Raw genomic sequence first — 18,212 nt, 5'->3', positions numbered from 1 at the left:
TTTTGTTCTAAGTCATAAATCTACTTCCATTGTTTAGATATGTAATTCCAATGATACATGCACTGAGCTTGAGTACACTCCCCCCGGTTCTTGAAGCATTTCCTAACACAAACTCCCACTTATATCTCTTAGTGTGTACATCACTAGGAAGCTTCTTCTTCTCAGTCGGGTCTTCTCGTTAAGCTCTTCAAGGCCCATCTTTGAAGAGACAAGGACTTTGATCTCATACTTATCTCATAGTTGTCCCAATTGCTACCATTTGGTTCACTGACAACCACTAGTTGTGAGTGTGCACCATTAGCTCACACAGATTTGTTGGTTGCAGTTTCTTGCACTTCTCCTAGTTGTGGATGCCCATTTGCACCATCTATACTTGTTGGTTATAGTTTCTTGCACTTCTTCTAGGTGTGGATGCCATTTGCATTATTTATACTTGTTGATTCTCCACCATGTCCCATGATTGGTCTAGATTCTTGGGAGTGAATTGATAAACATGTTGTCCTACAATTGGAGAATAGACCCTTGGATGTACCTATTGATTACGTGCTCTCTTATTAAGGAGAAAAACATCCCTATATTTGTAATTGAGCAATCCTATGTGGGTGTTACATCTAGAGGGCGATTTGAAAGCCTTTAGCGGGAAAGAATAGTGAGTTGTTCTACCAATAGAGTGGCTTGAAAGACTCGCCAAGGTATTAGCTACTGTCATGACCTCTCCAATGGGTTGAAAGACCAGCCAAGGTATTAGCTACTATCACGATCTCTCCCAACAAAGGGTTTAGTATTGGCCATTGTCAGGATCCCTCCCAAAGAAAAAGGCACAAATGAATTCTCCGTAACTTGACTCCACATTATATTCAAGTCCCAACCACCAACGGAAGCCATGCTGGGAGACCTACAAGATAGCTTATGTGAACACATAGCAAACTTCATGTACTTTCAATGCCAAAGCAGAGGAAGGGAGGAAAATCTGGGTTTTACTCCAATTCATAAGGGTTTTCTATTCAATAGATTATAAAACAAACTAGCTTGAAGGATAAGGGTAACGTGGATGCAAAGTTATAACCAGGGTTTGCAGTATCTTGTCTGGGTTAAATGGCTTGCGGCTTGTGTTTGAAATGCAGGGCAGAAATTGACTAATAAGGTTTTTTGAGTGGGTATTTTTTCATGACTAAAATGACGACGGAGAAGATCGCAAGAAACCCCTAGACAGATGGCCATGGAACGGTGAGACGTAACCCTAACTCAGATGGCCAGGGGACGCTGATATCAAACGGATCGTTAACCTCAATCTCTGACTTTACCCTAGGTTTTCCCTAATTTCGCCCGTCGCCCTATTTGTTCCTTAATTCTTGCCTAACTGTGAAGACGGCAACCTTGAGCTTCATCTCTGCAAGGAAGTCATGGAAGCGGCCCACACAGAGGATGCATTAGGCGGCAATGGCGGGTCGAGCTCTCTTCTTCAATGGCGGAGCAATCTGTCCAGCAAGTTCCAGCATTACCTGGACAAGTCGACGCCGCACACCTTGTGGCGATGGCTAGGGGCTGTTGTTATGGCCCTCATCTACTGCGTTAGGGTTTACTACCTGCAAGGCTTCTACATTGTCACATATGGACTCGGGATCTACCTACTCAGCCTGCTGATCGGCTTCCTCTCTCCGCAAATTGACCCTGAGAGCGAAGGCCCTACCCTGCCGTCCAAAGGCACGGATGATTTCAGGCCTTTCCTCCGCCGGCTTCCAGAGTTCAAGTTCTGGTAAGACTGCACATTGGTTTTTGTTAAGTTTGGGGAATAACGTGAATTTTTCATTGATATAACTTTCTGCCAAATTAGCAGACGTGCAAATTCCTTCGTCCAAGTTGTGGCCAGCTGGTTTATGCTAATTCTTTCTATCTTCAGTGGTGCATTTGCTGGACCAGCTATCGTGTGTGTGTGTGTGTGTCTGTAGTGCTAGCGTTTAGTCATGGCTGAGTCTGCTTAGTATGGTGGTTAATGAAGATTTGTGTAGTAATCTTTATGCATGAACCTTCACATTGCCTCTACTGGGTGCTGTTGACATGCCATAGCATGTAGTGTATGTTATGCACGCGATGGAGTTGATGATTTGAAGCTTTGTGAGTAGACAAGATTGCACTTACATTTTTGATAAGTTTGGGAAATAACTTGGACGTTCCATTGGTATTCTGGGAAGATTGCAACATCCTTTCTCTTTCTTCTGTTTTGTTCCCTTGTTTCTTCGTTTCGTGATGTACAACAGCTTCAATTAGCTTGTCTCTGCAATGAAACCCTTGTTTCTGCATTTCTACATACATACATACATACAACACACACACACACACACACACACACACACACACACACACACAAACTTATGTAAATACATAAGACTCATTTATACATACACTACATACAGGCATGCATGCATGCGTGTTGTATCTGGAAGCACTAAGGAAGTAATGCTACTCTGTTTTCTGCATCATCGCAATTTTTCCACCTGTATTTCAGCACTAGCAAGAGTGTATGTTACATAGTTTAGAGACCATAAATCCACATAGGATAATAAATCAGGCATTATCTTTGGCTTGAAGAGCTTGATTTTTAACAAGGCAACCAATATCTCCAAGGAATTTAGGGGAGACTCTAGTATTTTGAATGAATTCCACATTAGTAAGTGCATTTGCTGAGGATTGCATGTATAAATCTGCGGATATGGTAGCCAATGAGGTGATAATTTGAGTGGTGAAGGTGTTTGTCTAGGACGAGAAGGACTTGGGTTCAAAACACCACTAGGTGCTTCCTCGACCGCATCGCCTACGGGCGTATAAAAAAAGCACCTACAAGCAGTGAAAAATAATCTTGGGCCTAAGGCCAGTCAAAAAAATACAAATAAAAAAAAATCTGTGGATATGGTTTTTGAGTTTTTTTCACATGGCTATTACCTTCTAGTTGTCTTGATGTGCCAAAGGTGCCTTTTTTTGGCTGTGGTATAATCATATCAACTCGTGTGACTACACCCATGTATTATGTGAGAAATATTTGGCAGGTCTTAGGCATAGTAACATGAAATGGGGAGCATAGATTTCAAGATGCTTGACTATTAACTTAACTTGAGATAATTAAACATGGCACAATAATACAACATAGCACTAAGGGTTGGAGATGGGTGAACCAGCCCTCTCTCCCCTTTTCCAATTAAAAAAGGGGATTTTGTTACTAAAGGAGTATGAGCTTGTACAAGCCTGACCTTTAGATTTGTCACGTACACGCCCGTGCCATGGCATAATCCTCGGTACGAACAGCCTTAATCCTTGATAAAGTCAGCATTTAGCATCATTAACATCAGTAGCATCAGCGTCAGCAACAATATCATCATCAGCACCATCAGCAACATCGTCATCAGCTATAGCATCAACAACATCAGCATCATTACCATACATACCATAGGAGGGCTTGGCACCCTGTCTCGGCAGCCAACAGGTTGCTGTCGGTAGCCAGCAGAGATGCCCAAGCAGCAAGCAGCCAGGTGATAGGCAGTGGGCAGCACTAAGTCAAGCACAGCAGTAAAGGAAAGTTTATCATGATTATTTGTCCACAGAACACGCTGACAGCCTCTGCAGCTAGCCGACCTGAACCTCAGCAGCCTATATAAGCATGAAGCCATAAATCAAGTCATTCAAGCAATCATTCATCATTTCAGCATTGTAGCTTCAGTAGAAGTCATGTAAGGAGCCATAGGTCAACCCCTTTGGGGCTGACCAAGGGCTCAATCATTGTAACATGAGTTGCGGAAGCGTGTTCATGATTAACGTTAAGCAAAGAAGATTAATGCCAATCCTATGTTTAGCAAAGACCAGGAAGAGAAGGAGAGATAGACCTAATCTGCCGCATATTGCCAAAACATGCTATATATACAATGATCTTGCATCTCCGGAGGTTTGACAGAAACTTAGTACGAAGGCCTTTGTGTGAATATATGCTCTTATGTGTGTGTGTGGAGTGCGTGTGAACATATCTTGATACAGAGTTCTTCAACCACTATTGGGCACTGATGATGATAGTGGGGATGTCATAGTGTATCTAGTCCATACTATGCATAATGGAGTTGATAGTTATATAGTCTTGTGGGTTGACTACCATGAGTATATAACATGCACGTTCCTAAAAGGTGAATTTGGGCATGTTCCTAGATTTATCTAGGCATATAAATGATCTTGCTGATTCACAGCTTCATGCTACATACCAAACATTCTTGCACTAGTTGGATCTCCCAATTGTCTCCAAAAAAGAGCTTGCATGGGTAATGCGATGCCAAAGGTCTCCTAGTGTAGTGTTTATGACTAAGGGACCATCCTTGCATAGGTACGGGCAGTGCAACAAATACTTTGTTGTCATTGAAGATCCATAGGTTTCAAACCTCTCTTTGAGAGCCTTCCAAGGTAGCCCCTAGAGCCTCGAGGCAGCAAAATTCTCCTTGCTAATGATCCTCATACTTTCTAGAAGTCTTAGTAGAGATTGGTTGCACATTTGTCCTTCTTAATCAGCTCTCAAATCTGTCCCAAGGTCTTGGACAGCCACTGGGAAGCTTTGGAGCAACTCGATAATAGGGCTTCCTAGGCACAACTTCAATGTTGGGCTAGGGTTAACCCTAATGTGCAGGAAATGGGGGCAGAAAATAGGAGAGAGAGAGAGAGAGAGAGAGAGAGAGAGAGAGAGAGAGAGAGAGCAACATGATGTTGAATGTATTAAAATGATAAGATTATGTGTACACAACCACAAGAAGTACAAGGCATAATAATAAAATGTTGTCCATATGGTGTCCTCTCACACTGGGTGGTCACGAGAAAGAACACTTCAATATAGAAGGTAAAAAGTGGCCCTTATAAGCCCATGCTCACACCTAGCACTACCACTATGAGACTTGAGTTTTCCTACAAATCCCCAATGTAGTGACAGTGTGAATATGTATAGATAGCCGATCACTCTCCAAATGGGAGTAAGCTTGGAGCTTCATGGAAAGCTTCAAACTTCTCTCTAGGCAATTGTCATGTGCATCCCATGCTTGGATGTCATGTGGCCATATATGTACAACAAGTGCAAGTCTTTGTGAGTCGTTTTCCGAGACAAGTCAGCTAGGGATCCCCTGTAGAGGATCATGGTCAAGTGTGCATATTCCGCACATGAAGTCCGTGCATGTCCAACACGTTTGTAACCGTATGGAATGATGTAGAGGTGTATAGTATAGAGGAACAAGTGTTCGTGGCATGGTCCAGGCGCTCGAGACGGTTTTTTGGACACAGAAATGGGCTTTGGAGATCAAGTAACAAGTGGAAAGTATGTATGGTGAACTCTTGAGGATTTAGGAGAGATCGAGCAATGAAACAGGCTTCTACATGGTGCTTACATGTTTTTCTCATGTGGTGGAACACAAAGAGTTCATCTCCTAAATTTTAGGAGAAGTTGCTATTTTTAGCAATCTCCAATGGAATTTCCGTTCGCGTCATTATCTCTAGAATTCGATAGAGATCGAGTATTGCTGAAGCGCCATTGTGAAATTACCTATCATTTGGGATATTTTTAGAGCTGAAGATTGTGGAATTTTTGGCCTTTGGATTTGGGACATGTGGCAAATAAGAGGGTAAAAGTGAGACAAGTCGTCAAAATTTCTTTTTTGCATGCATCTCAAGTGAGGTCGGCCAAGTCCATTTGTGGATATATAAGCATCCTAGCTCCATTGTAAAAACTCATCTAATTCATTGCTGTTGTGTTGGTTCGAATACTCTCTCTCTCTCTCTCTCTCTACCTCTCTCTAGTGTTTGTGCACCCTCTCTCTCCCTTTCTCTGCCAGCGTTTTCTCTCAACCTCTCTCCCTTAGCGTTTTCTCACTAATGCAATACTACTTCCGCATTGTCAACTTTGACATGGTAACAGAGCCAAGGCACGTCAACGCCTAGGGGACTGGAGCGCGAGGAGAAGGCAGATCTCGGCTGCGTTTCTCAGCCAGCAGGAGAGCGATTGATTTGCTGCGTTTTCATCGCGAGAAGCACCCTTGGACCAGTGTTTTTGCTATAAGACGGGGGCTGATCGGATCTAGCAGCGTTTTCATCGCGGAGAACCCCTTCAAATCTGCGTTTTTTCGACGGAGGAGTGCTGTTGATTTGCAGCGTGAAGTTGGACGAGATTTGGGCTGCGTTTTTTGGAGAGGTGGATCGGATTGACGAAGGAGATGGGTCTCCCGTGTTCGAGCAAGGATGACAAACTGAATGGCGACAATTATGCGCATTGGAACTTGATCATGAGGCTATGGTTTAGCAGAAAAGGTTTATGGGACATTGTTGATGGCTCGGAGGAACGTCCTCGAAGGGATAGCAATCGGTTCACACGTCTTCAGGAGGAGGAGTTTCTCAAATCTCTTGTGGATTGGGATGCTCACAATGCGAAGGCGATGTCGGCGATTGCAGAATCTCTCACCAAGGGAATTTCCCCTGCCATACAGACTTTGAAGACTGCCAAGGAAATGTGGTCAAAGCTTGCAGGAATGTTTGATCGAGACTCAACAATGCGAGCAGTAACCCTTCTCGGCCAGTTGTTTTCCATCAAGTTTAAAGCTCGGACCTCTATGCAGTCATTTCTAATGAAGGCAAAGGTTATCCATGATCAGTTATCGGCTATGAATAGTGCGTTAACTAGTACCCAGTTAGCTGCCTTGGTTCTTATGAAGTTGCCTGAGGAGTACGAGATGGTCTCGAGGGCATTATGCTTACAAGTCATGAAGGAAAAGCTGGAATTTGATGATCTCAGCTCTTTTCTCATTGAGGAGGAAGCAATGCTCATTTCCCAAGGCAAGATTCGAGTTCCGAAGGATGTAGAATCGGCACATGCTGCATCGGAATCCAATAAGAAGTCTAGGAGCCGTTGTTATAAGTGCGGAAAGCGAGGGCATTTGGCTTGGGATTGCAAATCCAAAGCTAAAGCTCAAGGCTCGACGAATGACAAAGGCAAAGGCAAAGCTGACGAGGATGACAGTGACAGTGATACTACTAGGGATGATACGGCTTCTGCCGGTGTGGCAAGGACTACACTGGCACATGCTCCAGCATTCTAGCTTGGTGGATGGATGCTACCACGTGCTTCAGCCAGAGAGAGGCATGTGAGTGGCACAGAGGGGCAGTCTGTGCTCTCGTTTTAATGACTTGGACCCGTGTGTCGGAGTTCAATTTTTGGGTGTTTGGATCCGTGTGTCGGAATTCAAAGCACTAGGCATCTGGCAAGGAACCAACATGGCGTATAAAACACTATGGATGTGCTGCAGTCATTCATTGTTGTTTTCGGGATTATGGACAGGGTGTGTACCAAAGTTCATTATCTTGTGGAGTTTTTTGGACGTGATGTGTTCACAGTTCATGAATGGGGATTCTTGGACGTAGTGTGGTCTACAGTTCAATGTTCTTTGAGGCAGTTGGTGCTCAGGATGGCATTTTTGCTGGTGACAAGCTGGTGGTTGCAAATCCGAGGTGTACCTAGTGGTTGGCCACTGTTGGGGTGTCCATGGTAGCTTCTTCATCGACTTGGTATTCCTACTTATGACCACTATGAGCTGCAGAGGGTGTTAAAATTTCTTTTTTGCATGCATCTCAAGTGAGGTCGGCCAAGTCCATTTGTGGATATATAAGCACCCTAGCTCCATTGTAAAAACTCATCTAATTCATTGCTGTTGTGTTGGTTCGAATACTCTCTCTCTCTCTCTCTCTCTCTCTCTCTCTACCTCTCTCTAGCGTTTGTGCATCCTCTCTCCCTTTTTCTGCCAGCGTTTTCTCTCATCCTCTCTCCCTTAGCGTTTTCTCACTAACGCAATACTACTTCCGCATTGTCAACTTTGACACAAGTGTCCTCACACTTGTCAATTCAGCTCTACACATGGCATTGTAGCATGTTCTTGCTTATTTGAACATGAGTCATATCTTGGGCGAGTTTGAACTTCAAGCAGGTTTTTGGAGGCTGAAAACTCTGATTTCTCACCATTTCTCTTCATTTCTAAGCCCACCATAGCCATATCTAGCTTGGGGAAGATGATTTTCACTGCTCTGCATCATCTTGCATATCCCAGATGGCTGTTTTTCAGCAAAACACTCCTAAAGCTTGTTGAAATTTTTGGTTTTATGTGATATACAGGTTGCTATATTGGTTTATGCACTCATGGATGAGCCACATGGTACAAGTTGCTATACTGGTCTATGATATATGGATGAGCCACATGGGCTGGTCTACAGGTTTATGAGCTCATGAATGAGCCACATGGGCTAGTATACAATTTTATGAGTTCATGGATGGGGCTGGTTTACAGGTTTATGTGCTTGTGGATGAGCCATATGGATGTTATACATGTTTGTGCGCCTATGGAAGGACATGTTGGAAAGCCATATTGGATAAAGGACATGTTTATGGTTGTATATGGATAATCCGGCATCTCCCATGGGGAGAGTAAGGCCCTCAAAGCTTGTATGTGTTATATTTCTCCTTGGATAATGAAATACTCTAGAGGGGGGGAGGGGGGTTGGCCCATTCCGGCCTCTATGTGGTGTCAGTTGTGCAACTTTTATTGTCAGCTTTGTGGATTGTTTAATGGCTGTGATTAAATGGCGAAATGTTTAATTGTGCTCATGTTCAAGCAATGCACACTCACTCTCGTGCTTCCCGAGCGAGTTATAGCTCCTACAGTAAACCGACTAGCATAAATGGGTCATATATAAGCGATGGTCTGCCCCAAGCATAAATCATCTTATTCATTCTTGAAGTGCTGAAGTCCAAGGGCTAGAAAAAGCCAAGAAGGGGCCAAGTAAGGTGGAAAGTGCATATCAAGGGACTATCTTAAAGCTGAATGCTATCTCAGCCAAGGGAAGGTATTCAAGTCAATTGAGTCTTGGTTATGTACAGCCAGCCGTGTGTTAGTCTACTCATTCAACGTGGTGGGGGGCATTCAGAGGGTATTTGGGACCCAATCCTATGTATCTGTCTGTCCTTTCTCTCTGCTTTCTTATCTTCTTTACATTGTGCTATTCATCGTCAAGAACAAAGGGCTGAAAGTATTTATCCAAGTATAATCTTTTTTCTGTAAGCTTCCGCATGTCACAGCAGTATCAGAGCTTTGCTAGATCCCAATGCCAAGTTTACCAGTCATTTTTGGAGGGCATTGTTTGTTAATTTTGGGACTAAGTTGAATTTTTCTAGTGCATTCCACCCATTGACGAACGGCTAGACATAGATTTACAATCAATTGGTGTTCTATGTGCCTAAATGCTATGTCCATGATCAACATGGTAAGTAATGACTCTTTTTCTTCAGCTATTGGCAGGACTCCATATGAGGTAGCATTTGTAAGACCGTTCTACTCTTTACTGACAAGGACATTGTCTTTGGTGCTCGACAATAGCCGTGTGACGGAGACTTACTAGGAGATTTTGGAGTGTCATGTGCATGATAAATGCCATGGACATTGTCAGGGCTAAATCCAGAAGGTGCAGTCGAGAAAAAGAGTATTAGAACCAGGATGATGGAGCACAGAGCACATTTGGTAGGATGGACTTCGAGATAGGTGGAAGGAGATACAAAAGAGGACAATCGGCTGCAGGTGATTGTCGGCTGTACCTGATTAGGAGGTGGCGGCTACACTTCAGGAGACTGTCGGCTGCAGGTGCATGAAGAGGCACAGTCGGACAGTACCTTGGGTATTTAATGAATTGTTGATTTGCCAAGTCCTGTTTTGAAGGCCTATAAATAGGCATAAAGGCTCATCATCTTATTCATTCATTCCTTTATGGGGGTGGGTCCTTAGGGTCCAAGTAGGGACCAGATTTTGGTGTTTATCACCGTTTTTATGAAGATAGCCTAGGGCTGTAGAAGAGTGCCTTTTTGTACTATATGATATATACTGAATTTCCAGCATATCTCTCTCTCTCTCTCTCTCTACTCTCTCTTCATGTGTGCGTTTTGCATCAGCATGTTTCCAGGAGTGTTTAGGGTTGAAAGAAGACCCCTTAGAGCTTCCGCGTGTTACATTGGATCAGAGCATCAGGCTCAACAAAGCTAAACACTGAATCAGTCCCATATGATGGTGTACAGGTCCAAGGTATAGGAAAGTATACAGATACGAAGCCCAAGGCAGGGAATAAAATCGGGAAGAGCTCCTAGGAGGTTTGTTGATGGTGTTCCACAAAGCCAGAGGGGATGGCAGTCCTGTGAGCCAGATAGGTTCTCGGGCAATGGTCCCAAGGAAGGTTTATCCTCCAAGGGTGATGTGAGAGTGCCAGACTCATTTCTCAGGAATGAAGACCAAAACAGTGTTCAGAGTCAGGGTAGGAATGGATTGTGGACTAGAGGGAATCAGATGCATAGATCTTAGTCTGTGACAGAGTGGTTTGGAGACTGGGCCGGGCTTTTAGAGAAAAGGGTTGCCAGGGATGGATGGATGACGGAGGGACTTTGGGAAAAGATTTGGGATGATGACAGTCATCCAAGAGTAGGTTGGAATCCCGTCATCAAGTTTAGCAGAGGGGGATGTCATGTGCATGATAAATGCCATGGACATTGTCAGGGCTAAATCCAGAAGGGGCAGTCGAGAAAAAGAGTATTAGAAGCAGGATGATGGAGCACAGAGCACTTTTGGCAGTATGGACTTCGAGATAGGTGGAAGGAGGTCCTGTCAGATACAAAAGAGGACAGTCGGCTACAGGTGATTGTCGGCTGTACCTGATCAGGAGGCGGCGGCTGCACTTTAGGAGACTGTCGGCCTGCAGGCGCATGAAGAGGCCCAGTCGGGCAGTACCTTGGGTATTTAATGAACCGCATACTGGCTGGTCGGCCAGTTTGCCAAGTCCTGTTGAAGGCCTATAAATAGGCATAAAGGCTCATCATCTTATTCATTCATTCCTTTATGGGGATGGGTCCTTAGGGTCCAAGTAGGGACCAAATTTTGGTGTTTATCACCCTTTTTATGAAGATAGCCTAGGGCTGTAGAAGAGTACCTTTTTGTACTATATGATATATATTGAATTCCCAGCATCTCTCTCTCTCTCTCTCTCTACTCTCTTCATGTCTGCGTTTTGCATCAGCATGTTTCCAGGAGTGTTTAGGGCTGAAAGAAGACCCCCCAGAGCTTCTGCGTGTTACATGGAGTCTCTGAAAGACAGGTTGGCCAAAGCACAAGAGACCTATTCCAACAGGGACAGAAGGGATGTGAAATTCTCGGAAGGAGATTGGGTTTATCTTAGGATTATGAAACAAAGATTGAAACAATTGGGCAAGTGATGCCCAAAGTTAGCATTTTGGAGTTTCTGATCTTTTCCCATTGTGAAGAAGATCAAGGAGGTGTCCATGAAGCTGAAGCTACCTTCTGGTTGGACCATGTATGAAATGTTTCATGTTGCTTGGTTGAAGCACTATGTCGGACGTCCTCGCACAGATGTCTAAGATGAACTGGAACCGGATATCATCATGAAGCCGAAGTGATGGTTTCAGAACAGATCCCTTTGCCTAGCTTCGAGCATGGCTCTGGCCGCAAAGAGCGTCAATTTCTCGTGAAGTTTTGGGATCCAGGGACGCATGAAGTAATTTGTAGGTGCAAGATCTAGAGTGGTAATTGGTCCCTTGTGACCCCTAGTCCAAGATGAGTTAGGCAGGGATCCACTTTAGAGTCCATGGTCAGGTGTACAAGTCTTGTACACGGTCATGGTGAGGTGTGCGTGTCCCGCACATGAATGTAGTGTATGTCCTGAATTGAGGTGTCACCCTTTGGAATGATGTAGAGGTGTATCGGGCTTTGCCTAGGACACCAATTTAAGTTATCAGGAACCTTGTTGCATGCATACAGTTGTATGTGGGCATGTAGGCAAAGGTGTCAGAGGGCAGCGAAAAGACGTAGATGAATGACAAAAACGTTGAAGTTCCAAGAGAGAGGGGAATGCAATGGCCCCCGTAGACACCAGAAAAGCCATCAATAGGAGATGATATATGCTAACACCCCCTCTCAGGTCTTGGGGTTGGCCCAAGACCCAAGGAACGGCCATGAACGTCGATAGCTGGTTGAGATAATCCTTTGGTGAATAAGTTTGCAGCGTTGTCTTGGGTAGGACAATATTCAAGGATAATGTTTCCCTCCAAGATCTGCTCTTGCACAAAGTGGTACTGGATCTCTAGGTGCTTGGTCTGTGCATGAAATATTGGTTCTTAGCAATAGCCAAGCAACTTTGGTTGTCGCATGAGATAAGGGTAGGCTGTTGCTCTCGAAAACCGATCTCCTCAAGTAGCCGTCGCAACCAAATCACCTCACAAGCAACCGAACAAGCTGCTCAATACTTCGCCTTAGTGGATGAAAGCGCCACTGCATGTTGCTTTTTACTTGTCCATGAAATTGCTCCAGATCCAAGAGTAAAGCAATACCTTGTTGTAGATCGTCGGGAATCCACGTCTTGAGCCTGGTCTGCATCGCTCCAGCCACGTAAAATGCCTCCCTCCATAGAAAATGCCAAAATCCTTGGTACCTTTCAAGTACCGCAACATGCAGAGTGCTGCTTGCTAATGAGTGTCCAAAAGTGCACTGAGAGTTCCCACCACAAATGCACAATCAGGCCATGTGTTGAGCAACCAAATCAAGGAACCAACCAGTTTCTTGCACAGAAGTGTATCTGTCGTTGGATTGGATCCAGAAGAGGGAAGTTTGATGCTGGGATACATGGGGGAAGTGATGGGCTTACAATCTATCATCTTGAAAGCCTCTAGCAGCTTTGCAATGATGGGAGAGAGTTAGGGATTTATGTGGGAGACATACACAGAGAAGAAGGGGGAGAGAGAGAGAGAGAGAGACATATGGGGATAAGTCAACTCACAGTATGAGTGTGTGACTCTCCTATCACACATGTATATTTGCTCTAGTACACATAGTGCACTTAGTACATTAAAAGTACTAAGTGTACTATGTACTATAAAACTTATGGGCTAGTACACACTATAAGGGTGGGCATAATGCCTTTACCCCAACAACCTCCCACTTAAAGGCAAAGTGCCCTTAAATGAAGGAAAAGAAAAAATCAGCATGTACATGATAATATACAAGGCCATATCAAGGCTGAAACTGGCCTCATCCAATGCCCATCAAGTGTCTGCAATGAGCAAATCGCTCTGGAGGCAAACTCTTTGTCAACAGATCAGCTGGGTTGTCATCCGTATGAATCTTGACAAGCTGAATTTGCTTGTTCTCTATCACCTCTCTGATGAAGTGATACTTTACATCCACATGCTTCGTCTTTGCATGAAAGACAGGGTTCTTTGCCAACTGGATGGCACTCTGACTGTCACAATGCAACAATGGAATATCCCCTGTACAACCCAAATCAACCACTAACCGAGAAAGCCATAATGCCTCCTTGCAAGCCTCTGTGGCTGCAATATACTCGGCCTCTGTAGTAGATAAGGCAGTGCACTTTTGCATCCTGGATATCCATGACACAGCACCTCCTGTGAATGTAAACACATAACCGGTAGTAGACTTCCGGTTATCTGGATGACCGGCATAATCCAAATCCGTGTAACCATGAACTAATGCATCCTGTTTGCCAAAGCAGATGCACATATCCTGTGTGCCCTTCAGGTATCTCATGACACCTTTCACTGCTTCCCAATGCTTCTTGCCAAGGTTGGCCATGTATCTAGAAACCACTCCCACTGCAAATGCAATGTCCGGCCTGGAAGCAACCATGGCATACATGAGACTGCCACAAGCTGAAGCATACGGAATCTTGGCCATATCAGCCCTGTCACTATCCGACTGTGGGCTGTCCATAGCACTGAGTTTCACATATGGAGGCAAAGGAGTACTAGTCTTCTTCCCCCCATCCATATTGAACCTCTGCAAAACTTTGCCAATGTATTCCTTCTGAGACAAATACAACACATGCTGATTTCTGTCCCGAAGTATCCGCATACCCAAAATGTGATTTGCATCACCCAAATCCTTCATATCAAAGGTCTGATGTAGCCTCTTCTTCAAGGCATCCATCTCTTTACGAGATTTCCCGGTAATCAACATATCATCAACATTCAAGATGAGGATCAATAGACTGCCATCCAAAGCTTTCTTGGTGTATAAACAGTGATCTATGTCACTTCTCCTGAAATCCTGGGATTTCATGAATGTATCAAATTTATGATACCATTCCCTTGGTGCCTGTTTGAGCCCATAAAGACTCTTTTTCAGCTTACATACAAGCTTCTCCTTTCCATTCACTGCATAACCCTCTGGCTGTTGCATATATATCTCCTCATGGAGATCACCATGAAGAAAAGCAGTCTTCACATCCATCTGAATCAAATCCAGACCATCATGAGCAACCAAAGCTAATACAGCTCTAAGTGTGGTCATTTTGACCACTGGAGAGAAGATCTCATCAAAGTCCACACCATATTCCTGCTTGAAGCCCTTAGCCACTAACCTGGCTTTGTATCTTGGCTTTGCATCAGGTGCAACTTTGAGCCTGTAAACCCACTTGCATGGCAAAACCTTCTTGCCTGTAGGCAAATGCACCAACTTCCATGTTCCATTTTTGTGCAGAGAATCCATCTGTGACTTTATAGCACGCTCCCAAAGAGCCTTGTCTGCCCTCTGTAAAGCCTCCTTATAACATGAGGGCTCCCCACAGTCAGTAAGCATCAAGTAGTCAACCCTTGGAACAAACCTGTCAGGGGGTCTGGAGTGTCTTGTGGACCTCCGTACCCAATGACCATCATTTGCAGGTTGCTGTCCAGCCTGCATATCACCTATTGGTGGCTCTTGTTCCATGCCATAAGGTTGAAAGATCATGCCCGGTATCTCCTCTAACTGTGGGATAGCCATAGGGATATCTTCTGCCATCTCTGGCTGTCCATTTGGACCATTTTCAGCACCATTTAAGGGCTGGTTTTGTTGCTGTAATGGCTGATTTACAGCCCTTGGTTGTTGTCCATGATGTCCATCATCATCAAAGCTGACTTTGCCAGGCTCCTGTTGCCTTGCAGGCTCCTTATACATGCATGTTTCATCAAAAATGACATCATTGCTGCGTATAATCTTTCTATTCACTGGATCCCAAAGTCTATACCCCATTTCACCTCTGTCACCATATCCTAGGTGTCACAAACCCCTATATTCTAGGGACATGCGGATGCGTGTCAGGCCTAGAAACATGCGGATGCATGTATGTCTTATACCTGGGCATGTGTATGGATCATATGAGTGGATGCATATGAGTCCAAGGACATGGCACGACATTTGTGGACATATATTCTAGGGACATGCGGATGCGTGTCAGGCCTAGAAACATGCGGATGCATGTATGTATTATACCTGGGCATGTGTATGGATCATATGAGTGGATGCATATGAGTCCAAGGACATGGCAGGACATTTGTGACTTTCGGGCGGTGCCCGTGTGGATTCCGGCCGCACACATGGTGTGTTATGATGGCAGGCGGAATATTTTCAAGTAGCAGCAATGCTTATGGAACTCCAGGTTATCTATGCCTGTGAGTGATTGTTTTATCTTGTTACTTGAGCCCACCTCTCATCCAAGGTGTGTGGTCAAAGTACCAACACGGAGTGCAAGTGGTAAAGTGGACATGACGGGACTTATGTCTATGCCAAGGGTCATGTGGACCGATGTCTTGTTGGGAGGAGACTTATTTTGTCTCGCCCATTTACTTAGGACATGGATTATGATATCTGGACTTATGGGACTGTTTTGTCTCGCCCATTTACTTGGGACATGATTATGATATATTTGGACTTATGGGACTATTTTTGTCTCGCCCATTTATCTTGGGACATGATTTTGATATTGGTATTATGGAGACTTATTTAGTCTCCCCCATTTCTTTGGGACATGGATTCTTCAGTTATATTGGATTTTTGAGATTGTCTTGTCTCGCCCAATCAATGGGACTTTATTATATCTTGAATATATGGCTTGAAGCTTAAAGTTGCGGACAACTTTTAAGAAGTTGGGGAGGATGTCACCAGCCTGGACATTTCCCAGTCTGAAAGGGGTCTGGTGGACTCCAGGATGTTTAAATATTTGGAAAGTACAAGCTTTGGGAATGGGGGATTATCCTAGAATACAAAGGACCACACTCCTAAAATTTAGGAGAGTTGCTATTTTTGGCCCGACTCTGATGGAAATTCTGTTCGCGTCATTACATCTGGAATTCAGCAGATGCCAAGAGTTGGCAAAGTGCCTATGACAGAATGTCTACCAGTTGGGATATTTTTAGAGGTAAAGATTATGGAAGGACCCATCTCTTAGATTGGGACATGTGGCAAGAAAGTGGACCAAAGTGAGACACGAGGCTGTGTTATGGCATTTGTATATGGATAATCCGGCATCTCCCGTGGGGAGAGTAAGGCCCTCAAAGCTTGTACATGATATTATTCTCCTTGGGTAATAAAATACTCCAAGGGGGGGGGGGGGGTCGGCCCATTCCGGCCTCTATGCGGTCTCACACGTGCAAGCTCCATTTTCAGCATTTGTGGATGTTTTGTCCAGCTTTTATGTTTTATGCAAAGTGATGATGGATATGTGTTGAGGCTATGGCCATGTTTAAGTGTTTTAATATGCATTGATGGTATCAACAAGTGTGTCAAAGGCCCTAGTCCCCCGGGCACCGCCGCGAGTTTCATTGGTATTAGAGCATAGGCTTTCTTGGAAGCGGAGGCTTCCTTTTATCAATAAGGAAGAGAAAAGATCTCGAGTGGGGACCACACTTACCATGATTGCTGTTAAGCATGGCCAGCTGCTTCATAGCTTATGAAGCAAGAGTATGAGCAGTAGACAGCTTGTTGATCTAAGGATTTTTGAATTCACAAAATTTTATCTTGGAAGTATGGAGTTGGCTTAATGTGCACACGTTTAGCACTCTTTCCATATGGATATTGTGGATTATATTATCAAGCTTACAGGCAAGCTATATGGAGATATATCTCGGGATATAGTGGCGAGATATTTCTTTTGGCTTTATGACCAACTTGGCAAAGAAAAGCTAAGTATACTTTGAGTTTGCAAAGTTAGTGCTTTTGCTATGAAGTGTTTTTGATGTTCACTAACCCTTGTATAGCTATGCAAGGAGAAAGGTGTTGTTGTTTGCCTTGAGATGGTTTCAGGGAAACATTGTTTATGGTTCCCTTTAATGGGATAAATTCTTTTCATGGCTCCTTTTATTGGGATGGATTATATCTATGGAGATTTCTTTCTTGGACGAGATTTATATGGATATTGGGCAATTTCTATGGACGAATCTGTCTGAGTTTATAGAGAAGAAATCTTTGGATATCTCATGGATATGATGCTTTTATGGATAAAGTCCACCTCTACTCCAAGGTGTGTGGTTAGCACAGAATGGATGAGGCCTATCTGGAGGCTTTTCAGTTGCGGTCAACTGATTAGAAGCCGGGGGGAATGTCACAAACCTCTATATTCTAGGGACATGCGGATGCGTGTCAGGCCTAGAAACATGCGGATGCATGTATGTATTATACCTGGGCATGTGTATGGATCATATGAGTGGATGCATATGAGTCCAAGGACATGGCACGACATTTGTGGACATATATTCTAGGGACATGCGGATGGGTGTCAGGCCTAGAAACATGCGGATGCATGTATGTATTATACCTGGGCATGTGTATGGATCATATGAGTCCAAGGACATGGCAGGACATTTGTGGACTTTCGGGCAGTGCCCGTGTGGATTCCGGCCATGCACACATGGTGTGTTATGATGGCAGGCGGAATATTTTCAAGTAGCAGAAATGCTTATGGAACTCCAGGTTATCTATGCGTGCGAGTGATTGTTTTATCTTGTTACTTGAGCCCATCTCTCATCCAAGGTGTGTGGTCAAAGTACCAACACGGAGTGCAAGTGGTAAAGTGGACATGACGGGACTTATGTCTATGCCAAGGGTCATGTGGACCGATGTCTTGTTGGCAGGAGACTTATTTTGTCTCGCCCATTTACTTGGCACATGGATTATGATATCTGGACTTATGGGACTGTTTTGTCTCGCCCATTTACTTGGGACATGATTATGATATCTGGACTTATGGGACTGTTTTTGTCTCGCCCATTTATCTTGGGACATGATTTTGATATTGGTATTATGGAGACTTATTTAGTCTTGCCCATTTCTTTGGGA

General features: G+C 44.1%; 1 protein-coding gene across 2 annotated transcripts in view; it reads left to right on the top strand.

Annotated features, from left to right (window-relative positions):
• Positions 1-1,124: 1,124 nt before the first annotated feature.
• The window catches only part of LOC147626825 (protein RER1A-like), a 51,056-nt gene continuing 33,968 nt past the window's right edge, over positions 1,125-18,212 (top strand). The window contains exon 1 of one of the 2 annotated variants that reach the window (XM_086815370.1): positions 1,125-1,756. In XM_086815370.1, coding sequence (XP_086671496.1) covers positions 1,404-1,756 — 353 coding nt within the window. In that variant the 5' untranslated portion in view covers positions 1,125-1,403. The remainder of the gene's footprint in view (positions 1,757-18,212) is intronic. The other variant, XM_086815368.1, reaches the window with a different exon arrangement.

Source organism: Cibotium barometz, chromosome 21 (genome assembly GCF_041138505.1).
Source record: "Cibotium barometz isolate CiBa-2024 chromosome 21, ASM4113850v1, whole genome shotgun sequence".
Classification (NCBI taxonomy): Eukaryota; Viridiplantae; Streptophyta; class Polypodiopsida; order Cyatheales; family Cibotiaceae; genus Cibotium; species Cibotium barometz.
The sequence above is the reverse complement of the archived record's forward strand: the minus strand, read 5'-3'. Positions and strand labels throughout refer to the sequence as shown.